The sequence below is a fragment of the Sorex fumeus genome, unplaced genomic scaffold (assembly GCF_029834395.1).
Source record: "Sorex fumeus unplaced genomic scaffold, SorFum_2.1 ptg000043l, whole genome shotgun sequence".
NCBI classification, from domain to species: domain Eukaryota; kingdom Metazoa; phylum Chordata; class Mammalia; order Eulipotyphla; family Soricidae; genus Sorex; species Sorex fumeus.
This window is the reverse complement of record NW_026606100.1, coordinates 34,612,458-34,640,373: the sequence shown is the minus strand read 5'-3', so window position 1 is coordinate 34,640,373 and position 27,916 is coordinate 34,612,458. Positions and strand designations below refer to the sequence as shown.

The window sequence follows — 27,916 nt, the reverse complement described above, 5'->3', positions numbered from 1 at the left end:
AGCAGCCCCTGTGTGAAAAAGGGGTTTTGCTATTTGAGAATAAAATAAAGACAGTCTATGGTTGTTGATTTGTGAAAACATACATTAGCGAAAGCAAATGAAATCAGAAAATCAGGCTAGAGTCAGGCCAGGAAGGAACTTGTTTCTAGTTGAAATGGGAGAACATGATTTGACTTAAACTTTACAAGATAAATTATTTCTCTGTAATGGATCATCAAGATCCAAAGAACATAAATATGTAAGGAGATGAACTGGGGGAAGTGTCGCAAAGGAAAGAGAACAAGTAAGGCCTTGAAGTAAAGGTATAGTACAAGGTGGTTGTAAGAAAAAGAAATAAATCATGGCAAAATTATTGAGGGACAGAACAAGTAAAATAAGAAAATGAGAAAAAAACATTGTTTTTTTCCTTCCTGTTCTTTTATTTTTTGGCTTGGTTTACATAGAGGTTCCAGTGTGCTCCGTCCTTCCAGTCTATAACACTGTCCTGAAGACATTTAGAAGAAGCTGGACATTAGGGGAGAGATCAAATATGAAGATATGAATTTGGTAGGAACAACTTAAAGAAGAACATTGGTAGAGCCAACTTAAGCAAAAAGAAAAAAAATCAAAAATTAAAAAGTAAAAGAGAAGCTAATGAGGTAAAGCTGAAAAAGTAAAAAAACAAAAAACCTACTAGGGTTGTCAATCACAAAGGTAAACATTTCCCAGCAGTAGCACCACTGTGAGAGCTTATCAAGCCACTGTGACTTGAATACATGTTTATCAGTACATAGCACACATAATAAAACAAATTATCCTTCTCCCAGATCCTAAATACTATGTTCAGTTTCAATCACCATTGAAAAGCTGACAATCACAGTGATTAAAGGTAAAAATAAAATAAGTTTTCCTAGAAACATTAAATAGATTGAAAATAGCTGAAAGAAAAGAATAAAGCTGAATAAATTACTTTTGCCTTAAGAAATTTCATATGAAGATTTCAAATAGTTAAATAAACAAATAAAAACAATCCTATTTTTTGTCTATAGAAAAGGGGTAATAACTGTGAAAGCTATCAGAGAATATCATTGGATACTCAAAATATCTGTTCAAGATTCAGATAAAATAAGGAAGAAAAGATTTCCATCCTTGAAACGCGTGATGAGAGTAGACTATAGCCCGAACAAGATTGTCACTCAATGTCTCCTTTGCAAACCACAGCACTCAAAAGGAGAGAGATAATAAAAGGGAATACCCTGCCACAGTGGTAGGGTGGGATGGGGGGACGGGGGGTGGGAGGGATACTGGGACTGGTGGTGGTGGAGAACGGGCACTGGTGGAGGGATGGGTATTCGATCACTGTATAACTGAAACCCAAGCACAAAAATTTGTAAGTCTACAACTGTAAAAAAAAAATATTTCCATCCTTATAGTTCTTCTCAAAAGAATATTCAAGAAGTTTTTGTACACAAATAGGAAAGACTCAAATTTTATCTTATAATAACAATATGCCAACCCACATACCAAAGCAGATAACCAGTATATGTTAAATGACTCTCTGAAGAATAAAAAATAACTGCATAAAAATTTTGCATCTGATCATTTTCCAGAATTTAGAAAGATTAGTTAGTCAAAGAAAACTCTGGTATTCCATTCCAGCTGCATGATTCTAAAAATTGTATACAGCTCTGGAGCAGATTTATTCTGCATAGATCTGGGCAGCAGAATGAGGACAAATGGACAGACGTTACAAAGCAGATTCATTAGCAATCAGCATACAAGCAATCTATCTAACAACTAAAGCCCATTTTACAAGACTGAAATTCTCTGTCTTGGGCATTTGAAAATTAACAGCACTGTGGTAGTTTGGTGATGTGGATGGATGATCTTTGGGCATCACAGACATATCTGCTACACTGGGTGTGAATCCAGACTGTACCCATTCTTTATCATGTGCCTATGACATTATGGTATGGTACTGAGATGAGAATCCTATTAGAAAGAACAGAGTCTTCCAAGAATAAACAGCATTTTTTCCAGTAGTTTTATAACAAGGAAGTAAAGTAAGTAAAGTGAAGGCCCTCCCGTTGATCATCGATTTGCTCGAGCAGGCCCAGTAACGTCTCCACTGGAGACTTTGTTGTTAATGTGTTTGGCATATTGAATACGTCACGGGGAGTTTGCCAGGCTCTGCCATGCGGGCGAGATACTCTCGGTAGCTTGCCGGGCTCTCCACGAGGGGCGGAGGAATCAAACTCAGGTCGGCCATGTCGGCTGCGTGCACAAATAACAAGGAAATTGAGAATTATAATGGACACTGAGAATCAATAGTCCACCCTTTGGTGAGATGTGTTGCTCCATTAATTTTACTGCAAATGTATGAATTATGGTGACATTTTAGCCACATGGAAGTTCAGAGAAGCACACGCACTCTTGATTCTTAGGGGCATGTATTCCGTACAGCTATTGTTTTCATGCAAATGATTCTTTGAACAATAATGTCAGTGTTCACAATCATTTATAGAAGAACAAAGGCATTAACAAGGGCCAAGTGATGTTCCTCTATGTGTATCCAAGAACATCCCATTGAAAGGAGACACTAACAGCCAACAGTAAGGGGTAAGCAAACAGTAAGACCTAATCTACCAGCTGATTAGCAGCTCTGTCTACTGGGAGTTTTCAATAGAGTATTGCATTCTGCAGGGTGCCACTGTTTATTTCACGCCAATGCATCTAAAGTATGAAGATAATACTGAATACAGGGCTTACCTGAAATAGCACCTAGTTTCTAATCTTTATGCAGCCAAATGTAGTTGGTCACAAATAGATGGGTTCATTTGTATGCTGTTTTGTCTTCATGCAAATCTAGTTACATATCATTTCAATTTATAGGAAACAGCATGCCTTGTTAGCCTAGCTAAAGTTTCCAGTCTTTCAATTATCATTTCTATTTTCTTTGAAAGGCAATGTAGCTATTATTTAAATTTGAGACCTGTATGGTTATGTGAGTGTGTACTGGTCTTTGATACATGAATTTTTCTGATGCAAATATATATGCATCTTGATAGAAAATAGTGTCAGTCTGAGATCTACAACAGAAAATAACAATGAACTGATTAACTTAACTTTTTTGGGCTAAAATGAGTGATTTGTTTACCTTGAAGTTTGTGACAATTAGCAACAACTAGTTCTGAACAAATGGCATTTTAGTGTCTCAAGTTTGTAATTCATAAGTAGAAGATAGAATCAGAAAAGAATTCCATGTGGAAACATTGATGATAATGATATAGTCAAGCTCTTACAAAATACCCACTTAGCCTCTGAAAGAGAACTGCAGAGTCAGATAAGTTAGCAGGCCAAAAGGTTGGAGGTTGGAGTTTGGTCCCCAACACTCTCTGGCCCCCAAATTGCGTTCAAGCAATGCTAAGAGTGACCTCAGAACAATAACTACAACAATGATAGCACAGAGCACAAAGAAGAATTCCTGAATGGTTTATTTGCTTTTAACCATTGCAGGGATTATATCAGAAAAATGGCATTCAAAGATTTGCAACCAAGCAGAAATCATGAGAGGCATCCGTGTCTAGGAAAACATTTGTAGCATTTATGAAAAATGACAGTGGAGAAAAGTCTGTCTCAAATTCTTTGTTAGAAAAATCATTATTAATACTTTCTAAGGTGGAGTCAGAGAATAAATAAATAGAAGTTTATTAATACCACCACTAATATTATATGAAGAAATACAAAAGGGATGTGGCTCTATTTCTGTACCCTCTATTGTTCAACAACAAAGGAGAGATTTCATGAGACTCTCTCCTAAAAGGCAAACTTGGCGTGGAGACATTTGAGAAGGACGATTTGATACTTCTGCCATATTATTGGGCTGGAGCTATAGCACAGCAGGCAGGGCATTTGCCTTGCACGCAGCCAACCCAGGTTCGATTCCTCTGCCCCTCTTGAGGAGCCTGGCAAGCTACCAGGAATATCCTGCCCACACGGCAAAGCCTGGCAAGCTACGCGTGATGTATTAGATATGCCAAAAACAGTAACAAGTCTGACAACGGAGACATTGCTGGTGCCCACTTGAGCAACTAGATGAACAACAGGAGGACAGTGCTACAGTGCCATACTCTTGAGTGACTATTAAAATGTTTTCTTATGCAGCCATGACAGTACAGCAGGTAGGGAGGTTTGCCTTTTTTGTGGACTCTCTGGTGAGCCTATAGATCTACCAGAAGTGATATTTGAGCACAGAACCAGGAATAAGCCCAGAGAACAGCTTGGAATGACCCAAAATTCAAAGCAAAACCATTTTTTTTATTTTATTTATTTTTGTTTAATGTATCACTGTGAGGTACAGTTACAGACTTACAAACTTTCGTGCTTACGTTACAGTCATACAATGATCAAGTGCCCATCCATCCCTCCACCAGTGCCCATTCTCCTCCACCAGTGATCCCATTATCCCTCCCACCACCCTCACTCCATCACCACTCACCCACACCTCCTGCCTCTGGAGCAGGCACATTCCCTTTTGTACTCTTTCTCCTTTTGGATGTTGTGGTTTGCAATACGGGTATTAAGTAGCCAAACCAAAAACAATTTTAAAAACTTTTTTTTCTCATCATTCATAGCTCCTCTCCAGAAATTCCCAGGTAGTTTCTCCTTTTGGGAATCACCATATTTCTGGGGAGAAATTACTGCAGAACAGACTGAAGGGTAGAGAGAAGGATACTAAGAATCACTAAAACCAAAACCCTCTGGCCTATCCCTTCTATGAAAAAGTTACTGTCCTTTTCCACCACTAAAAGGAGATAACAGACACTTTTTCTTTAGACCAAGGAAACTTCTGAGCAAAAGGCTCTAAAAATCAACCATCAAGTAATTTCTACCAAACTAAGAGGACAGAGTTCGGTACAATTGGGTGATGGAATTACCACCATTTCTTCCATTATTAACAATTCTGTCTTCCAATTAAAAAAAGCATTAATTGTCCTTGTAGAAAGTTATCTTTTAAAAATAAACAAACAGAAATGTACCCTCAATTGCATCTCAGGTTACTAACCCCATTTATGGAGCAGGGTAGTATTGCTCAGTTTGGGAGTTTTAGCATCTTGATGATCTTATTGAGATTTAAATGAAAATTATTTTTTGTTTGCTTTTTGTTTGTTTATTTTGGGGGGTGGGCTGGAGTGATAGCACAGTGGGTAGGGTGTTTGCCTTGCATGCTGCCAACCCAAGTTCAATTCATCCATCCCTCTTGAAGAGCCCAGCAAGCTACTGAAAGTATCCCGCCCACACAGCAGAGCCTGGCAAGCTCCCTATGGAGTATTCGATATGCCAAAAAACAGAAAAAAGTTTCACAACGGAGACGATACTGGTGCCTGCTCAAGCAAATTGATGAACAACGGGATGACAGTGCTACAGTGCTATTTGGAGGTCCCAACCAGGGCTCAGGGCTTACTCCAGGGTGTGCTTAGGGATTACTCCTGGTAGACTCAGAGGACCCCATATGGGGTGCCAGTGATAGAATCTGGATCAGTTGCATGCCAGGCAAGCACAATACCTGCTGAAATGTCTCTCTGGCCCATTAGAGCATCATGATAGAGTCTAAAATATAGGAATTTTTATGATTGAAAAACTAGTTTGTTTTAAAGGTCAAGCTGTACTCTCCAAAAGAACAATTCCACTAAGCTCCTAATAGAAAAGCACTTCATTCTACAGAGAGATTGGTCTTGGTAGTAGAAGGAATTTTTCTTTGGGGGGGAATATTATAGTTTGATAACTTTTATGGGGATGGGAGGGTGGGAGGGAACTTTAAGACTTGGTGGAAGGATGCTAAAACTGATAGTAGGTTCTGGAGTCAGAACCTTGTGTGGCAGGAAGTATATTATTAACAGTATTGTAAATCATAGTGTCTAAATAAAAAATGGGTGGGATGAAAAGAAACTATTACCAGACTCAAACTGAGTCTCTCAAACTAGCATTTAATTTTGAGTCCTTCTACTTATACACATTCTTGGTTCCGAACAAATTCAGTCTTCTGAATACTCCCTATATTCCTTGAATTTCAGGAAATGGTTATTTTCTCTTTTGTCTTGCCTCCTATTACACCTACTCCTGCCATCTTTTTTCAAGGTTCATCCCTCAACCTACCTGCTGCAGAAAGCCCTCCTACACTTGAGCAGGACTGCTTCCAACTTCCGGATTCAGTAATACAAACACAAAAAGGCTTTGCTTTGATATCTGGTGGATGGTAAGAGACCCTTAATTCATGGGACCATGTGATAAGCCCTTGGCATTCTCTAAGCTATCTGGAAAATTAGAACATAAAACAGAATATCATCTGTGACAAGAAACACAACTTGGGGGTGGTAGATAATAGTTGTGTAGCTGTCTACATCCAATGTTATCTTAAAGGAATGATTAAAGAGGTGTGATATAGATAGGGTGGCTTCAAGAATTAACAGAAATTTCATGGAAAGCGATCTGAACAGCATCTAGAATATAATACTGCTTTAATATTCAGTCCTTATCACTAACACCAATCAATTCCATTTTTCTAGTATCACCCCTAAATGATAAAATCAGTAGCAAAAGATGGGTGAAAAATCATAATTATAAAGTTAATAAGCTTATCCTTGAGTTGACAAAATGATTTTCCTACAAAGTGCTCCAGGAATTGTTTTAAAATTTAGATTCCCAATATCTAAAGGGTATGTACGGCTTTTTATTTATGGCATATTTAGCATTATGATTATATTTGACAATTTTGACTGTAAAAAAGGCAGTTTGATATTGGTTAACTTAATAAATGGCCAAATGAAGAGAAACCTTAAGTCCTGAAGCTTGAATTTGGCACATGGGACTCCTATAGGCATTTTCCTCATTGCATGTTACTGTTTCCTAGTAAAATCCTTACTCTAAAAAGGTTAGTGTTCCCAAATTAAACCAAGGTACATCTTTCCACAAACTGCTCTCTAGATAGCATGCCTGAAGCTCTTTTCCTTTATGTTATAAAAACACTAGAACGTTTATTCACCCCTTTATGTTGCCAAACCTAAAATTAAAAACATCGTTATCATCGTTATCATTGCTGTCCTCATCATCATCATGATATATCAGTTTCACTTATTCTTTGTCCTTGCTGGAGTATTTTACATAAGCACATTCAACTTCATTTAACAATCAACTTTCTTAGAAGGGCCATCTGAACTGTCTCTACTTTATTCAATTTTGGTCATGGATTTACCAATTCAAAAATCTATTTTAATCTATCTTTCAATCTCCATCTATACTGTTTTTACTTACTTTTAAGGAAATTGTTTCTAAAAATCAGTGCTTGGGGGTCATGTAGTTTAATTCATGAGCTCCATGGTGCTATATTGTTGGATCACACAGTGTTGGGGACTTATAAGGACACACTAACCAGTGCATGGAGGTTCCATGACTACACCCAGTGATGCAGAGTTCTATGTGTTCCAGGGATAAAACCATACTTTGTCACATGCAAAGCATATGCCTCTAACCCATGCGCCATCTTTCCAGCCACTCACTTCCACTTATATTTTTAATTCCCTATAACAAATATCATCAATGTATTCCTATGTTGTGTACTCTACTTTGAGTGTTCCTCCTCACAATTGGTTTAATCTAATTATAATATTTGATTGTATTGATCAATTCTTTCTATAACTCCCATTAAATATTATTTAAGATTTTTTCCTTTGGTTCTCTCTAGTCAGTTCCTCACTTTCTTCTGCTTTGTATATTGGTGATCATCACGTTCCACTGGAGATGGTGGATTCTCCTTGTTGTAGCCACTCTCCTGAGGCACTAAGCTCATTGTTCTGGCTTTAACTATCACCTAGTGACTTCAAATCCTGAGTGTCAGCACGGACCTCACTCCTGACCTTCAGATGAATATATCTGACAATTAGTGGTAATGTCTGCTTAAATATTTATAGGCATGTGAAACTAGACTTATCTGAAAGTGAATCTAGTATGTGTCCTTCTCTTAAAGCAACTTCCACCTCACATATTTTGGATTCTTATCCTGCCTAATGAACTCACAGGCCCTTCCTACTCCATTTAGCCCCCTTAATTTATAAACCCACACCATTCATTATACTTTCCCAAGTGAATTATGTATCATACTACTGTTACTTAAGAGTTAGATAATGTAATGTGCATTAAATGAATGGGTGGAGGATGAATAAATGGATAAGGAAATGAAAAATGGCTACAAAATCATGCACAATGATTTGTCCTAACCCTTTCTACTGAAAAAGGTTACCATGATGAGGGTATGGAACTGTCCTTACCACAAGTGCCTGACAGGCAGAGGTGTGTGTTTCATGGCCACGAGGGCGCCACCCCAGTCTAGGAACCAGACATTGTACTCTTCATCAAAGATCTGGAACAACAATAACAACAACAATCATAATAACACCTTACATTTGCAATGTGCACTGCTTCATGGTTTTCAATAATCCTATTAGATTATGTAGTGAGCATTATCACATGATCTCCTATTTAAATAAATGAGGAAAGAAATGGGTTTACAAAGTAGAAGTGACTATTTCTAGGCCACTCATTTTCAGAACTCTTTCCAGCAATATTGTTAACCAGAGTATTATAAAGAAGGTGAGTCAACAAGATGCATGTCAGCTAGATAACCAAAATAAAATAGGTTCTATGCAGAATTTTCCTCCTTACCTGTACTGATATTTGCTAATTCATAAATGGTCCTTGACTTAGACTGTTGATTATAAATTGCCAAGTAATATAAAAGACCTTTTCCAGACACTATGATGTGGAATGGTGACTAAGTTCTCATCTTAGTTCTTAGTCTCCTTAGTTCACATGAAAGTTGGATATAGTCCCACATCTGGTACTTGGGGATACATTATCTAAGTAAATATCCATTGGGATACAGTGCTCCTAGATATTTAGAGCTAAGTATTCTTTGATGTCTTCATCTACTGACATATCCATCTACCAGCTCATTCACTCATTCACTCATTCACTTATTTAGTAATCCATCCATCTATCTACCCGTGAACACTTACAAAGCACCTACTATTGAACCTCTGAGCTAGAAAGAACTTCAGAACAAACCATAAATAAATATGTCATATGTGTGTATGTATACACACATATACAATATAGATAACATATATAAATGCATAATTTATTCTGGCTTTTATATCTCTAATCTGAAAGAGGAAAGGTATTTATCAGAACACCAAAAATTTCAGATTTTCCAAAAGGAAAGTAGAATTGGGTAATTCTTCTAGTTTTTTGGTTATGGATGGTGCCTATAATTTATAAACTCAATAAAGAGCTTGTGACAGTGAGTTAAATGAGATATCTAGAAAGGATAAGGAGGTATAAAATATATAAAAGGGAGAGGTCAAAAGGAATAGGATTACTTCCTATACGTATGCTGCAGAATACAGTGTAGAGATAATCTAAGTGGATTCTCAAACCGAAACCTCTCAGATGGTTTCTTTTCTTACATTTGCTTTTCAATAAATAAAAATCTCCACACTAGTGGTGAAATTTAATAAACAAAGGATCTATGGTGATTCACTTGTACATAAGATGTTAACATAGATTCTTAACTGAAAATGCCAGCATTATATTTTCTTTATAGTCCAAAAAGGAAATAGGGGTAAAGCAGTTAATAGATTAGCTTGAAGTCTGAGAATTGAGGATCACAAGAAGATTCTTGGCACTCAGGAAAAATGAGTTTACACTACTACACTTTCTTCTCAATATCATTTATTTGGTCAATCTTAACTCTTTCTCTGTCCATCATTGGAGTGGAAACTAGAATCCTTAGCAGCTTAGGAAAAGAAAGGAAAATTCAACTCAAAACAGCACCAGGAAGAAATGTAGTTGTGACCGTCTGTCTAAGTGAGCAATTTCTTGAGTTGGAAGAATATCAGCTTGTCTGCTAGGAGTTTCTGAGCCTGAAGAATTGGAATCCAAGCTTCCATACTCATTGAAAAGTTACAATTAGAGTTTCATATTTTTAATGTATATTCTTGTTTGTTTCTCATTCACTTAACTGTGGACTGACAGGAATGGACACTAGTTTATTCTTTGTTACAAACTTTGTCACTGTCACTGTCACTGTCCTCCCGTCATTGATCAATTTGCTCAAGTGGGCGCAGTAACATCATGAGACTTGTTACTGTGTTTGGCATATCAAATACATCACGGGAAGCTTGCCAGGCTTTGCTGTGCAGATGAGATACTCTCGGTAGCTTGCCGAGCTCTCCAAGAGGAGTGGAGGAATCAACCTTGGGTCAGCTGTGTTGGCTGCATATAAGGCAAATGCTCTACCTGCTGTGCTGCCGCTACTTAAAATTTTTTTTTTCTAGAAGTCCTTGGTAAAATTTTCTGGAACATGATAGTGGCAAGAATGTTGGAAATGGGAATAGGAAGATGATGATCATCATGATGAAAAGTGTCACCTGAGGATCCAAACAGGAATTTATCCAGCTAGCTTACTGACAATGACTTTACCTTCACCACCAAGTTATTTTGCTCAGGTGTTGTATCTTCTTCAGGCAGAAATCTTCTTAAGACTAAAGTTAGTTAAATTTAAGTTAGAAAAGTACCCTATGTTGTAGTTAGTCATTTATGCACCCATTCCTCTCTTGAATTTTGAGCTCCTTAAGGAAAGGACCTCAAGAGTATTCAACAACTTCCTCAGGTTTCACTTGACACCTTATTGACACTATATAAATCACTGCTGTTCAATAAAGTAGCCACATAAGACACTTACATTTAAATTCAGATAAATAAAATTTAACTCCGTTTCCTCAGTCATATTTCAAATGCTTCATAACCATCTGGGATGACACAGAAAAAGAACATGCCCCTGATTTCTGAAAGTTCTATTGGACAGCAACTGCTACATCTATGTGGAAAGTGTGTTTTATGCTGTCATTTCTCTGTAAAGCTTCTACACACTTGCTATGTTTAATAAAATAAACTTCCATGACTTTGATCATTTTAATATTAGCCTTAAACTTAAAAAAGAAACATCCACAAAGGCACATAAAACTACTTGCCAAGATCACATGGCACAAGGATAGTAGCAGCTATAGCATCAGTTATGGCATTTGATAACTATTCTGTACACAATAGTGCTGAATAAAAGAATGAAAAAGTTTGGAACACTTTAATTCTTCCTATTGACAATCCAGCACTTTTCCCATTTCATTCCCTTGCCTTTCTAATATACCAGCAAAAGAGGCTGTCTTTTTTTTTTTAACCACAAAGCCACGGTAAGGTTGAGAATCTTTAGGAGGAAGAAATATTATCATAAATGTCCCTTCTCTCTCCTGCAATCTACCAGTTACCTGTCTCCATGTATTGCCTCCATCAGAAGAGATGAACACACCAATGTCGGTATATGACAGCTCCGGGCCAATGTTGCCTGAAACATAAGCAGATCATTTGAAACTGTCAGGTATTTTCCAGAGAATATATTCTTGAGCTAGAGGAGGGAGAAACAGAGAGGAAAGGTTTTCCAAGTGTATTTACAATTAATCTCTGCAGTACTTATTGATGGTATATCAAAAACCCAGCAGGATAAAACCAATATGGATGGAAAAAGTAAATGACATAATAGGAATGTGTCCTTAAATGATAAACCCCAAAGACAAAATACTTAATACCATGGTTCTCTTGAAGAATTCATTATGTGCCGCAATAATCTCTTAAAATTGATCTTGATAGGTGTTCCTTAAAGGTGGCAAATAGTGGGAAAGTAGAGGCTGAGCCCAGAGACACCTTCTTCCTTGTGTGTAATTTTAGCCTAACAAAAACTGGTTTGTGTGAGTATCTGTAAGTGGCCTCAACTCAAATTTGTCAACAAGTCTCTTCTGTGCCAAGTAGCTGAGTAATACAGTGATACAGTGTAGGTATCATAGAGTTCCCATACTAAGGTGACTATCTTCAGATTGTGGCCATCAAGTATGACAAAGGATGACATTCATAAATAAATATTCCAAAAATAAACCCAGGGCTCAGGACTCTGGCAGAAGATGCAAGTGGAGAGGGGAGAGGCTTGGTGCATGTCTCTGCAGAGATCTGTCTGGAATTCAACCCATCAGACAAAGCTTTGGAAGTCACAGCCAAACACTGACGACACTTTATGTCTCCAACTCTTCCCACATTCTCTTCTTTCCTCTTTTTCTTACCTGAGCTTTTAGCACTTTGGGATTATGTTCATTCCAAAAGAAAGTAATCAGGATTTTCTATTCCATCTATATTGACTGATTTCCCAGTAGACTCCCACCTGAGCCCACAAAAGCACCCTGAATGTAACTTGATGCACAATAACTAACTATAGAAGGGATGAATGAGTAAATGAAGATTGAATCATGTTCTAGTGCTGAGATGCATTTGGGGAGGTATCAAGAACCAGGAAAGGACCATGAACCTGTAAGAATTCATCATTTCAACCAATATTTTTTCTTTAAAAAAAACAGCAGGAAGGGAATGTTAGCTCCCACACATCTGTAGCCTAAATAAGAGCACAATAAAAATGCAATAATGAAAATGTTAATTGAGCTCCTGACATTTAATGTTTCAAAATGAGAAATTAAAGCCAGGCTCCAGCTTGTCAAGCTCTCATCAGCATCAGGGAGCACACAGCTAACCAACTTGTTTTGACACTCAGGCTTCCAAAAATAACCCCAGGGCTCAGGACTCTGGCAGTAGGTGCCAGTGGAGAGGAGAGGCATGGTTTGTATCTCTGCAGAGATCTGTCTGGAATTCAACCCGATGCAGCTAAAAAAAAAGAAGGTGGAGGTAGGGGTGGGGTGGGGCAGTGAACATCCACTCTGGTCCTCTCGAACACTGATATAAAGGATTCCAAAGGCATGTATGATTTTTAACAAAGTAGCATATGTGCTGGATTAGTATTGTCTACTAAAAAGGGGGTGGGGGAATAAGAAAGGGAGGAAGTCATTGAGGGAGAAAAGGAAGAGCTGGGAGAGAGATGAAAAAGAGAGGGGAAAGAAGGAAGGAGTGGGTGAGTGGAGGGAAGCAGAGGATAGGAGGACAAGGAAAAAAAGAGAAGGAGGAGGAGGAGAAGGAAGAGCAACAACAGCAACAATAACAACACTCCACAGAGCCCCAAATCTGCCATTTGCTCTAGCTTCCTAGGGTCCATCTCATCACCTCTTGATGTCCTTTGGAGCAGATTATGTCCATATCTTCAGCTCTCTTTCAGAACCCGAGCAAACCAGTTTTGGACATTTGATGGTAGCAAGAATGGAAGGTTCACAGTGTGCAGTTAGCTGATCACAGGAACCAAAAAGGGAGAAGGGAAGATCAATGCAGATCTGATCTTTGAAACTTTAAATCTTGCAATGACCGTTGGGCAATATCTGAAATAAAGAGCTGGGGTTTTGGTGCTAGAGACGGAATCTTGGTTAAGGAGCTTCCCTGGAGAGAGAGTTAACCAGGGAGGCTTTCCAAAAAGGCCACTGGAGCATTGGAAGGGGGTACAGAAGCTGTGCCCCGATGTTGTGTGTCTGGAGCAAGGAAGACCAGACAAGGGGAGCAGGAGACTTCTCCCCAAAGGATGGAGTTCTGCTGTCTCCCAGCTGTTTCTGGCAGAACAAAGTGTCATGGCTTTAGCTCCATTTCATCCCAAGAGTCCTCTCTTTTCCTTAAGCAATCATTCCAGAAAGAAAAGAAAGAAAACAGAGTTCAAGACAGTCCTCTTACTAATACCGCTGCCCTTTCAGGGTGATTAAGGGCTCAGAGGAGGAGGAAGCAGATGGTACCTGATTAACTGCAGGGAGAAATGTGTCTCCATGAACGGGACAGTGACATGCCACTCTGGGTTTTCAGTTACAGCAAGCATGGTAGGGAGCCTGAGCAGGGGGTTAAGAGGGTGGGTAAATCTAGCTCGTAGAGGGGCTCCAGGCTGGGTCTGGCTGACAGATGAGGGTTAGAGGCAGGGGAGGGAGGCATGGGCACAACACTTACTCCCCCTCACTTGGTTGTGCCATCAACCAAGGCAAAAGCAAGGCCCTGGGAGGATCAGGGCTTGACTGCCAGTCTGAAATCATAGCTCTACGTGCTGTAGAACCTTCATGTTTCTCCTGGCTAAAAGCAATGGCTGAACTCTCCAAACTGGGAATCTGTCTTCTGAGATGGCCTCAACCCGAGTTAGGGTATACTGTCAGCATACAGCTTCCAAGGAACTGCATCTCAGTACATGATGGGAAGGAGAGTGTGTGTGGTGGAGAACAGCCAGGGTCACCTGGAGGCAGGTGAGAACATGGATGTGGGAAAGAGCTTTGGGGAGACTGGAGGAACGTCTTTCAGCGAGCTACTAAAGGCACACTTACTGAACTTTGTCATTATTTTCCTGAGAGCAAACAGCCTCTTAGGGAGAGTGGGCAAGTAGGGTAAATGGACTTTGGGCATGAGAAGGTATATGCCTGGGATCGAGTTCTGGCTTTTCATCAGGATCTCTTCAGCAGTATGCCAGCATGTCAAATGTTCCAGGGTTCAGCAAAGTTACAAGAGTTACAAGGGACAGAGAAAAGTGAATTAGTCAATTCTAATATAAATTAACAATAAATCTCAAAAACAAATTTAATCTGTGCATGTTAATTTGTAGATGTCACAGTAGTCTCATTCAGAGGCATTGCTGATCACAGATAAGAACCACCAACACTAATTTCTGCTTTCTGTGCTGGGAGCAGTCTGATGGGGTTTTGAAGACACTGAACCTACTCTAATTCCCATACTTTCATTAGGTAGAAAACATCGCTGATATGCAGAGGAGGAAACGAAGCTCAGAGGTCAAAAGAACTAAGTCTACATCACTCCAGTGTTACTAAGTATCAGAGCTCAGTTCTGAGGACAGGACTGAGGATTGCTGAGGGGAATCAATCAGATATATCGAGTGTACACATATGTCCTATGGATTCTATTGTAAGAAAGGGGTAAATTATAATCTTATGATTCAAGAATAGTTTAAACTTTTGCAATATTAAGGATATTGCAGAAAACCAGTTATATGTTGAGCTTGCAATATGCACAGAGCAGTATTCCGAATATTCTACCATAGTGAGTATTAACTCCTTCAGTTTTAGCATGTCATTATTATTATTTAAACTTTGACAAAACTTCTTTTTTTATTTTATTTATTTATTTTGCTTTTTGGATAACACCGAGTGATGCTCAGGGGTTACTCCTGGCTCTGCACTCAGGAATTACACCTGGCGATGCTCAGGGGACCATATGGGATACCGAGGCTTGAACCCAGTTCAGCTGCATGCAAGGCAAATACCCTACCTGCTGTGCTATCACTCTAACCCAAAAACTCCTTTTTTGAAATTCAGATTTGCATAAAATATCTGGCCTATCATTTAAACGATGTTAGTTTTTTATTACAGAACACTATTTTCAGGGTTTCTTCTACTCAAGTCCAGGGCTTGCTGTAGGCTTTCTGGAGAGGGCTGGGGTACAGCAGTTCCTACTTTTGGAAATTCAACCTATATATTACAGTTGATGGGGATTACTTCCTAGTGGATAGTAATTGGGGCTGTCCTCATCTCTGCATTTCTGGGCATCTGAGGTACAGGAGTATGAGTTTGGGGGTTCAGAGATGCTGACTGAAATTCCAAAGCCTTCTTTAGCTGTCCTTTTAAAGTGAAGGTAGGTCATTGGTGGTCTTGAAAAGTTCACACAGCCGGAGGTCTGGAGAAAGAAGTCATATGCAGAAAAGCACAATGCTTTGGATCAGTGTGATAAAATATCTCATCTCAGAAAGTGACTGAAGATTTACGTTTTCACTAGAAATCATTGCCTAACACTAGAGTTCCAACTTCTAAGATGAGAAGCCCTCATCTTGTTTTATGCCATCAACTCATTCCTGAAAAGGTGCATGTAAATCAAATGCCTTTTAATCAGAACACAGTGCCCTGGAGACTTGCATTTTCATTTCAGAGCTGCTTTATCTTCACTTCTGATTGATGTGCAGTGGACAGTGGTTTCAACAATGCAACCTTAAGTTTTTCTGTCCTTTCTCCCAGGCTCTCAGCCAAGTGGTTAATCATGTGCAAACAAACCTTTACATGCTCCAGAGACCTCCTGATTCAAAACGGCTTTGGGGCGAAACCCTTGCAAAGAATCTTCTGTGTATAGAGAAAACTAGCCCATCTCATTTGGTGAGTGTGGAAGTTCATCTATTGTGCTTTCTTAAAGTGAGAATTCCTATTATAAACAATCTTTCAGAATAGTCCATTTACTTTGAGAGAACTATGGCCTCTTGCTAAGCACAGGAAACAGATCTGTGATTGAATGATATGACACATTCACTCAGAAGTTAAAAGGTCCACAGCTCTTTTTCTAGGTTATTCCATTAGCCTTGGGGACCCTCCATGCCTTCTGGAGAGAGTGCCCACGATTATTTCAGGCTCTGGTGATTCCATAATCCTATAAGAGACAAAAAGTCTAATTAAGAAACTTGCAGTTAGGAAACTGCCAAAGGATTATCTTCCTTACCTGTAGCTACCAAGAGTCCAGGGGCAGTATCCTTGCTAGAGATTCTTCCCGAGGAATATGGATTTTCAGAAATCTGCAAGTGCAGGTGCAAGGAACAGAAGGGCTAAAAGGGAGAAGAGAAGATCTTGGTACCAAGAAAGCTGACACACTCTGTGTCTACCAGGGAGAGGGCCCCAGAGGTCTGGCTTTAAGAGTAGCAAGATATGAGGAGCAAGAAATCCCAGGAGCTTTGGGCAGGACTCATTTCCACTTGTGTCAGACAGGAGGCTCCCATCAGCAGCTTCCTGGGCACCATTAAAGGCCCATCCCTGCCCCTACACTCTTCTTCTCATCCTCGTCTCTTCTACCAAAGACATTTTATGACTGACGTTACAAAACCTCCCTATCCACTCCTGCACACATGTTGACACTTATCTTCACCCCTCTCTCATCTTAATCATCACAGTTTACTATTTTTTATAATTCCGAGGAGCTTTGAAGAGGGGCAGAAAGGGAAAACTGAAGCAAGCATTCTCCAGTCTAGGTGTATCCTTTATTTCCATAAGATAGTCTGGATATACTTGGCTTTTTATAAATAGGGCATCCAATTTTTAAAATGTTACTTGAATTTCTATAAAACATCTACAACTTTTATATGAAATTTTTAAAAAATCATATGCTTTTGCCATTTATTTAGTTTTCCTTTGGGGGGATTTTTCAGGGATTGCATCCTGTGCTCAAGGTGTACTCAAGGGTCACTCCTCTTGGGGACTCTTAGGCCATCCATGAAAGATGATTCAATGTTAGAGGCCATGGGAGCAATATTGCTTGGGCCCTACAATACTGGCCATCTGGGCATCACCAGGACAGTGCTTGAGGGGCATCCAGGACAGACTTTATGATGCCCTGGGGGCCATAAAATGCCAATAATTAAAAGTTTGGGGGCATAGGCACGTAATATCTGTCTCTACAGACCTCCTTTATTGAAGGGTATTCTTAGAAGATGTTGGCATTTTTGTAAAGGTGTATATTAATAATGTGAATAATATTAGGTAAGAATATATATATATATATAATTAAGAATGAGTAAGGTTTGGGGAAGAAATTCATGTTGTAGAGAAATATGAGTCAGTGGTAGAGCACAAGGATTCTGTGAGTCCTTTGGGCCTACTTCTGAAAACAAAACAGACAACAAAGTAGAGGATTCCTGATTTGACCAGTTATGGAGCATGCAGTCACTATGTGTATCCTTAGTTCCGTGAGCATAAATCAATGCGATTGGGTTAAACACTAAAAATGAGATAGACCTGCATATCCTGTTTACCACTACATCCCTACTTTTTGACCTCTTGTCCAGCATCAATAGTTTTGAAAAGTAGCTAAAGATAACCTTTCTGCTAAATAAAACTATAATCAATTCTGGACACTGAGAAGAATTTCTTATATAGGCCCTCAGTAAGAAAGCACCCAGGATTTTTAATTCCATTTTCAATTATTTTATTTCCCTCTGTACCTAGAATTACAGACTCTGAAGAGAAAAAGCTTGTATCACATACTACCTAGTGCCTACTCCAACATTCTATACAAGAACCATGGACTGTTCAGAAACTAACTTCTATACCATGAAGATTTACAGTTCTGACCTTCCAAGCTTACATTTTTATTCCTTCATTAGATCTATCAAGCAATTATCAAACTGTCATATCAATATTAGTGAACAGGATCAGCGCCACTTTGGGGCTCTGTCTAGGACTCTTGAGCCACGTTTTCATATATCTTTCTTCCTCCCAATAGGAATTAGAGCATGTAGGCGATTCTCAGAACAAACTTGTAGAAGTCAACTCAAGTGTCCATTCAAGAGCTGTGATAGACTAAGTTCACAGAATAAGTTATGGGGGGTTGTAGGGGTACCTACCTAGCATCAGACAAGTTCTAATACCCCTAAAATGGGAGAAATTCCCTCCTGATGAAGTATCTCCAGGTAACCAGCCCACCCTCTGTATTTCACATGACACTGGAAACTGACCAGCAGGCAGTGGACGGGGCTTCCTCTTAGGTCCATGTCTGGAGCTTGTAGTAAACGCCAATCTCTGCCTTTATTGTAGGTGATGTAGGTCTTCACCTGGTCATCCACCTTCTTGTTTGCCAGGAATATCCCCTTGATACCTGCTACCTAGGAAAAAGGGTGAGAGATGGAGAAGCATATTGGGCCAAAAGGCCTTTCGTAATGAAGGAGTCCCATGATTTTCCACAGGGGATTTGGCATACACAGAACAAAAAGGGAGGGACATAGTGAGGAACAATCTATACCAAAATCTCTGGAAAAAATTAAACTTTTTTCACACCTCCTGGCTCCTGAGCCCCTAGTTCCCTCTGAAATGCCTGCTTTTTTCCTGTGATTCATCGAACCTACTCCTTAATTATTAATATTTCCTTTGAGAAAGAGTAGTTGAAAAAAACTGAAGGAGTTGGCCTGTCTAGAGGACATGGGTTTATGCTCAGGAAGGAGTGTAGAGAAATTTTCCATGCATGGAAGCATTGACTTAATGGTGGAAAATTAAGAACCTGGATTAAAATGAAAAAGGAAAAAAAAAAAAGAAAAATCGATGTTTTATCAGGTGACCCAGTCTGGTAATCTAGGATAATCTCTGGCTGAGCCATTGGCTCACTATGTGACTTTGGACAACTATCACCTCAGATTTGGATGCCAGCCAATGATCACTTTTAAACAGACAGAATCAGCAACGCCCTCTCTTCTTTCTGTCAGTTAACCAGAAAAAGAACAAGAGATAATGCAGAGCACACTTGCCAGAATTTCCCCATCTTTGGGGATTTACAGACACTTGCTATTTTGAATGAAGAACATAGCAAGGTGTCAAAGAATTAAAACATGCTTAGCATGTAGAAGAATTCTGGAGAGAGTATAAATTCTATTCAAACATTCATTCCTTCAATATCTGCAATCTGGTAAGTGAGGACATGTATTTAGTATGACACCTTATGTCAAATAAATAGTCCCTTTGTTTTCATTACAATCTCCATCATGTCTCATCCTGAAAGGTATTTTATAGTGTGTTAATTACACATATATTCACAAAAAACACAGAGAACCCCTTGCTCCTACACACACACACACACACACACACACACACACACACCCTAGTAGGAATCAGAGCATGTAAGAGATTCTCAGAACAAGCCTGTGGAAGTCAACTAAAAGTCATTCACAAGAAGTTGAATGGCAGGTCTTCTGGATAATACTTAGATATTGCATAGTAGTAATTGCATTTATCCCCTATTCTTTGAGTGTCAGACTACACTAGGTTTATTGCATTTCTGAGGGAACAACAATGCAAAGAAAGAGAAGCAATTCCACAGAAGTGAGCACTTATTTTTTTTAAATGATGTAATTCAGTTGACAAAATAATGAATGTTTTTTGTTACCTTGTTTGTTTTAGTAACCCAAGTAGCCTTAAAAGAGAATGTTAACTGACATAAAAACAAAAGAAAAGAGAATAAGGGAAAAGAATTACATGGAAAGGACTGGACAACAACCCAACAATGGACAGTATCTATTCCTGCTATGAACAGAAGTGGGTAATCATGGGAACCAAGATTGGCGAGTGGGTATGGTGGTGTCTAAGTCCTACCAGGAGGATCCTTCTTTCTCTAACCACATAAAGGCAGTGACCATTCAGGAAGACTGGTATCCCATGGGCTCACCCAGGGACTATGAGGCCCTCAGTTCTCAAAACCAAGCACAAAGGTGTTTCTTTGAAACCTACTTGCATTTTATTTCTCAAAGAGAGTGGAAGCTGTATCTTTAGAAATTTCTACCCAATGGAGGTTTCTTTAGCCTTTCTACCCAGTGGAGATTTCCATCAATCTTAGCCTTGAGATTCTCTTTAGCAACAAAGCTACTGTCTTTTCTGCAGTATAACCGGTTAATGATTCCAAAGAATGTTCAACCCTACATCAGTTGGCTCCCTTTCAATATAACATGTAGCTGGGTGCTTGATATCCCTTCCTGAAAGAAAATATGCAGGTAATACTCAGAGTTTTAAATGTATCCCTAGGACCTTGCCTGGGAAACTCTGGGCCCCCATCTCCTGCCTCCTGGCTCAATGTAGTAGAGCATGAATTACTAGTCACTCCACTGCTTCTGTGTTCATCTGGATATTCACTCAAAGAAATGATTGCACCATTCCAATATGCTATCATTCCATTCCATAAAGCACCAGCTCTTAGATGGACATTTTCTATTATTCTTTATTACTATTTCTATCCGAGAGTATTCGATATGCCAAACACAGTAACAACAAAGTCTCCAATGGAGACATTACTGGGCCCGCTCGAGCAAATCGACGATCAACGGGAGGGCCTTTTAATAATAATAATAATAATTACTATTTCTATCAGTAGTGCTGTGGCACTGTCCTGTAGCACTGTCCTCCCATTGTTCATCAATTTGCTTGAGCAGGCACCAAAAGCATCTCCATTGTGAGACTTTTTGTTACTGTTTTTGGCATACTGAATACAGCACGGGAGTTTGCCAGGCTCTGCCGTGTGGGCGGGATACTTCCGGTAGCGTGTCAGGCTCTCCAAGAGGGACTGAGAAATCAAACCCAGGTTGGCTGCATGCAAGGCAAACGCCCTACCCGCTGTACTATCACTCCAGCCATCCATTTCTATCAGTAATATAATTTATATTACATTCATTATAGTTTCATTATCGTGAATAAAAGTAGGAGAATGAGGACAGAAGATGCAGGGATGAAAAGCCTGCAGGAAACTCATTTGCAACTCTGATGGCATTTATTCTTCTGTCCACATTACACCGTAACAGTCTCCCTTCTGCTTGAAAGAACCAGAACGCTTTTCATTTGAACTAGAATTGTTCAAAATTCTTACACTATTATTGACTACCGCAGACAAGTATGTTCATACCTATATATACATACATATGTGTTTTCATATGTATTTTCTGTTAGTTTTATATGTACATACATACATGTTTTATCTTAGTTTTAATTGTGGAGCCACATCCAGCTCTACTCAGGACTTCTTCCTGGCACTGTGCTCAGGGACCACGCCTGACACTGCTCTGGGGGCCACAGAGGTGCTAGAGATTGAACTCAGGTTGGTCACAAACAGTAAAATTCCTACCCAGTGTACCGTTTCTCTGACCCACACACATAAGTATGTAGATATCTATTCATGCACCCATTTATCTCTGACACAAAGACATTACTTATCCTCACTACACAAAATTCAAGAATTGGAGAAAAAGATACAAAAATTAACTCTTCTTCCTCAGAAGGGTACTGGGCCTCAGAGAAACATCCTTCTTTTTAATGTATGAAATCAGAACCATCAAGGTGAAGAGAACCAGCATGTGAAGAAAGGGGCAGCACAAAGTCAGGCTAGCACTGCCAATGCTCCCTCTGGGGACCAATTTGAATAACAAAGAGAAACTTTTGATGCTCCCATAGCAGAGCACTGAGTCCAGGTGGCATGATCATCTGCTATTCAATCTTCTGGGCCCTGGGGACAAGGAAGTCCTTGATTCTACTAAGAAAAGCAATTACCATGGCTGGCCCAGGGCAGTCCCAAGAGTCAGACCTGTGGTGAGAGGCCAACAGAGGTCAGTATGGGTTTGTGTCCCTGTAGAGTCTACAAGAATCTGTCCCTTTGGCTATAGAAGGATCATTTAAGGTGGAGGACTAAGGAAACAGCCCTAAGATGGGCAAAGAGAACTCTAAGAATGGCACATGGTGCTTTATTTTTAATCCATCCTGTTATATTGGGCTGACACAACTAAGCATCAGGACATTGAAATTAAACACACTAGGACATATCACTAGGCCCATAATGGTCACTCATGGACACATGCCATTGGGCAGACCACATACTGATGGGTCTGTGAAGCAACTGTAACTTCAATACATCCTGTGGAGGTACAGACAGTGATAGCTGTCTCTTCTCCAGCAGTGTGGTTGCTTTTTATACATCTTTATATATGTTCATATTCAACCTAGAAATCTTGCTTTGAGTCAGAAATACAATATGATGGTCATAGTGAATGTTTAAAGAAGTTGTATACATAATCACACAAAACTGAAATCAAATTTTTTGTCCTTCAGTCGATGACTAAGTAAACAATGAGGGTATATAAGGGTAAAGGAGGATATATCCACACCAAGGGATGTTACTCAGCAATAAAAGGAATATTCAATACTCAGCAGTCTGGGCTTCTTAAATGCAGTTTTCTAAGTGAGTGTGTAAGAGAACACAAAAGAAAGAGCAACAGAGAGAACAGGAGAGACACAGAGAAATAGGGACCATATTTGCCAGTGACTTTGGGTAGGAGTAAAACTGAATGCAAACAGGTTGTGACAGAGACTCTTTGGAGAAACGGAACTCATTTGTTTCTTGATTATGGACATGGTTTCACAACTGCATGTCCCTGTCAAAACTCACAAAACTACTTATCAAAATACTATTTCTATACATAAATTCACTGCCCATAAGTTATGTCTTATTAAAAAAATAATGTGAAAATATGCATAGTACGAAGTTGGTGGCTTCTTTAATAGTCCAAAATAGCTGAGTTCCTGCAAAGGCTGTGCCACCATCTACTAAGCTGTGATCTGATCCACGTTTCTATAATCTTTGCATCCTCTTCACTCACTTAAGCAGAATGGGGAATAATCCCTACCATAAGAAATCCTGAGAAAAATGAACAAAGAAAATTATGTAAACTGTTTATGATACACAGACCAATATTATATTTACCACCAGCAGACATGGTTATTGAGCACTGGGAATGTGGCCAGTGAGAATAGGAAACTGCTTTTAATTTTATTTAACTTTAACCAACTTAAGCTTGAATTTTAAAAGCTATGCCTGATTTAGTTATTGGCAAAATTTTAAATATGATTTGGGATAACTTGGGTATGTGAATCAATGTTTTTTCTATTGTAAATTTTATGAAATGTAAATGCTGATCAAATATTTCTGGTGAAAATTTAGCATATGAATTGAGATGTGTGAGAACTGCAAAATAAACCCAGAATTTTGTAGACTTAGCATGGAAAAATATAAACTAGCTCAGTGATTTTTCATATTAAGCACACACTAAAATTATAATATTTTGAATATCTAGTTGAACAAATATATTACTATAATGAATTTCACCTTTTAAATAACATTTTACATGAATAGTAGAATATTTTAATGTTCACACGAAGGATGAGGTACATCCCTCTTCTATGGCTAATCCTACTTCAATTCCAGAACCACATGTTTCCCTGCGTATTTCCAGGTGTGGTCTTGTAGTACCAGGTACCACCAAATATGTTCCTAGGGCACCTGATGGCCACCAGGGTGGCCCAGGTAATCCTTAACACTACAGGGCTTGAGCAACACCACATTCCAGGCCCTTGCATTGAATCACTAAACCAGTTGGCCAAAAATCTGAACCCTGCTTGAAAACCTCCCCACTACAAATCAAAGTATACAAAGTATACAAAGTTCACACTTGACATTTTTTCAGCAATGCCAACTTTAAGCACAGTTGTACACCTGGCATTAAATTAAGATTTATGTTTCTTATCACACAGTGGTTAGGGCGTTTGCCTTGCACATGGCTGACCCGGGTGACCTCCACCCCTCTCGGAGAGCCCAGCAAGTTACTGAGAGTATCTCGTCTGCACGGCAAAGCCTGGCAAGCTACCTGTGATGTATTCCATATACCAAACACAGTAACAAGTCTCACAATGGAGACGTTATTGGTGCCAGCTCGAACAAATCGATGAACAATGGGAGGACAGTGCTACAGTGTTTATGGTTCTTAATATTTAGGAAACTATTGAAGAAAATGTATTAGAGCTGCAGCTCTGTGTACGTTTTGATAAACAATATCAGACTTTTGGAAAGAATACTTGTTTCTTGATTTACCAGTGAAGAACATTAAAGGAAAACAATGTATACTGTCGCCAGGGATGTGAAGAAATACTGGGGGTGTGAAGAACACTCTGTTAAATGAATATGATTTAAAAAAAAAAACAAAGGGGCCCAGAATGGTAATACAGTGTATAGGGTGCTTGCCTTGCATGTGGCAGATCGATGTTCAATCCCTGGCATCCCATATGGTCCCCTGAGCATTGCCATGACCGATTCCTGAGTGCAATCTCAGGAGTAACCCCTAAGTATCACCAGGTATGGCTTTCCCCCCAAAAAGTAAAAGAGCATGCTAAGGATAAGAATGAATACACTGGAGTAAATTCACTAACAGCAGCAATCTGATTTTGATTGACTGGCCTCCAACAACTTAAATAAGTGATTTATTGTTTAGCCTTTAATAATTTTTTTCCCTCAGATTATAAAATTAAAGTCATGAAAATAGAGTATTTTCAGGAAGATTTTAGAAATTTTCTCTGTAGCCAGTGACTGCAGCAGTCTGGGAAACAGACAACACCAGTGCCTTATTAAGAATTAGGGAGTTCAGTGGATTTGATCTCCATTAGATCCCAAAGCCTCCCAGTACCAGGACTTTCAAAGTGAATTTTCAAGTAAGATCTCACATTTTTGGTCCTATTTCAGATGCGACCAGAGGCTTGAGATGTTAGTGTGAAAATGCGACTGACAGTTTGAAGTAGTCCTGGTCTGCCATAACCACCTAAAGATGTCTTTGGTATTGCAGAGAAGGGAAACCAGGTATACTATATTTAACCTTACAATATGAATTTGTGCAAAACCTTGACCTAGGGAACTATCCAGGCAAACAAATACAATTTTCTTATTATGTAGATTTAAGTAAAAACTGTCTGGGTGGCAGATGGAAAACACTCAAGAAAATGCAAGAGAATGTTACTAGCCCAATTTGTCATTTTACTAGTCTCTTATTCCCCACTACTCCCCAAAGGTCACGGAACAGTTCACAGATAGAGACCTCAAATAAACTGTCTCGTGTTGCTTCTCGTGCTGGGATTATGCCAGGGGTGCCTTTTCTCCCAAGTTTCAGATATTCATTCTTAAAGCAAACTGGTTTACAAGTCTCCCCAAATTACTAACTTAGAATTAGACTTCCTCTTTAAGTGATTTCAAAACTGGGGGAGTTGTCTGTCTGATAGAAGTTAGACTCAATCATTTTCCTCATCGTCACTTACACCTTTCCAGTATATTGTGAGTTTCATGCTCTGGCCTCTCAAACTAAATACACTCTATGAAAGTGTGTTAATTTAGCTGAATTGAGAGCAAAAGCATACTGGTTTTCCCAGCTGCATTACTCAAGGGCATTTAGAGTCTAGGAAAATTATAGTCTCTTCGCTAACTGTCCATATGGTACACAGTCTCAGTTCTATGAGAATCTCCAGCGAAGAAGGTTAAAGTCTAATGACCCCTAGAGACCAATTAAATTGAGTTTTATCTCCAAATTACAGAATGTATCTCCAGGTGCAAAAAAGCATTGCCCTCTAAAAACCTTCAATATGGTCATGGTCTAGATAGTGTCAGGATTCAATTTATTCCCTTGATAGTAAATGCCTTCTAGAATCTGAACTCCAAACACTTATCCACCACTCATTCTTGTATCAGACAAGACAAGTATCTATTCCATGAAATTAGACTAGTGAGCATATGGTCTCAAATCTATGCCTTCCATACATTTCTTAGCTCATGCCATTCTTGACATTTGAAATGTCTACCACTAACTCACTTCTTCCTCCTCAGGGTGAAATAACTGATAATCAGAGTGGGAACACTGAGAAAAAGAACTGTACATCTATAGTTCATTCCCATCTCTGGCATGTTGGCAACCTGCCTACAAAGGTCTCATCCTATTTATCGTGATGCTATAGTGTTCTATGAACCAGATTCCACTGAATTTTGATTTAATTTTTCTTCCCTTAACTAGATTGAAGAGCCCAATTCCTGGGGGCAATACTATCAAGCCTTTTTTCTATCTGACCTTGAGAAAGAAGGAAGTTGATTCTTTGATCTTTTTGGCTCAGTCTTAACTGGTTCTAATCTTATAAAAGGGAAACCCTATTCCCTCCCACCACCACTGCCAAAGTCCAACACATTATAATGTCACATCCCTGATGTCAAGAATCTTTGTGTCTTTTGCTTTTTCTCATGTGTTTGAACACAAAGGGTGGGCACAAGCAACCCTGATAAAACTGAATAAAGAGCAAACTCAATAAAACCCATGTTAGCAAAGTCACTTTCTCAGGTGTGGTATCTTGTTGCTCTATGGATGTAATGACACTGTTCACCGCCCTCTACCCCCTTGACCCCCAAAAGAAAAAAGTATCTGAAAATACAAAACTGACCCAACAAGAAGAAAAATATTAAATATATTTAGATTCATTCTTTATTTTGATTCATGTGCTATTTCATGAAGTTTCAGTCTCTCCCTTTCTTAGCAAGGAAACACACAGTGGCAAATTTACCCATTATACCAACAGGATGAGGGACAAAGAAATTTCTCAGCAGAAATGAAATCTTTAGCAAAGTTTTCTTTACCTACTGGGAACTGACCACAGCAACATGAACAATCCCCTTATCTCTATAGTGCCTCTGGTGCAGACAAGCACTTGGTGAGAATGATCTCAAATCAGAGAACACTGATCCAAATGCTCCCATGAAATATGAAATATTGTCCATTAAAAAGGTATATTTTACCTCCTGGTATGATTACAGACAGGAAGATATAAGTGTCCCAAAGCCCTTTAATAAATCTCACTTATCACTATCAGTCTGCTCAGCCTTAGGGAGAAATCAGGGCCATTTCCCAAACAGGAACTTTTGTTGACAAAGAAATTATCTTAGTACTGATTACTTAGAAAATCCTAGTAATTCTACTGTTTTTTGTTATGCCAAATGACAATCATTTATCTGTATTTTAATTTATCTATCCATTTTGGGTTTGAAGAGTCTCCCCTGGTGGTACCCATGAACTACTTATAGCACTGTGTCTAGGAGTCACTCTGAGCAATGCGCAGAGAATTGGACCACATGCAGAGTCAGAGATCAAACTGAGGTCAACTGCAAAGGCATGGGCTTTACCTTGTGTTCTGTCTTTCTCTTTGGTTTTGGGGCCATGCCCAAAAATGCCCAGGGATTGCTCTTGTCCCTGTGCTCAGGGATCACTCCTGGCTGTGCTTGGGGATCAGATGTGTCAGGAATCAAACTTTGGCAGGCACTACTCCAAAGAGACCACAGTAGAGTAGAAATTCAGGCTCTAAACCTTTGCTCTAAAGGCCACATTCAACCCACAGAGAGACAAAGTCACTAGGATGCAACACACCCAAGATGTTACCACACACAGAAAACTTTCCCTTTCTTGAAGAGCAACCTCAAGACTAGACCATCAGTCCTCAGAGATGTTGGACAGTGAGAC

General features: G+C 39.2%; 1 protein-coding gene across 1 annotated transcript in view; it reads right to left on the bottom strand.

Annotated features, from left to right (window-relative positions):
- Window positions 1-27,916, bottom strand: part of SORCS3 (sortilin related VPS10 domain containing receptor 3) — a 638,571-nt gene that overhangs the window by 95,151 nt on the left and 515,504 nt on the right. The window contains exons 10-13 of the mRNA XM_056120660.1: window positions 18,539-18,685; window positions 16,534-16,636; window positions 11,358-11,434; window positions 8,304-8,395 (exon numbers count right to left, since the gene is read on the bottom strand). Coding sequence (XP_055976635.1) covers window positions 8,304-8,395; window positions 11,358-11,434; window positions 16,534-16,636; window positions 18,539-18,685 — 419 coding nt within the window. The remainder of the gene's footprint in view (window positions 1-8,303; window positions 8,396-11,357; window positions 11,435-16,533; window positions 16,637-18,538; window positions 18,686-27,916) is intronic.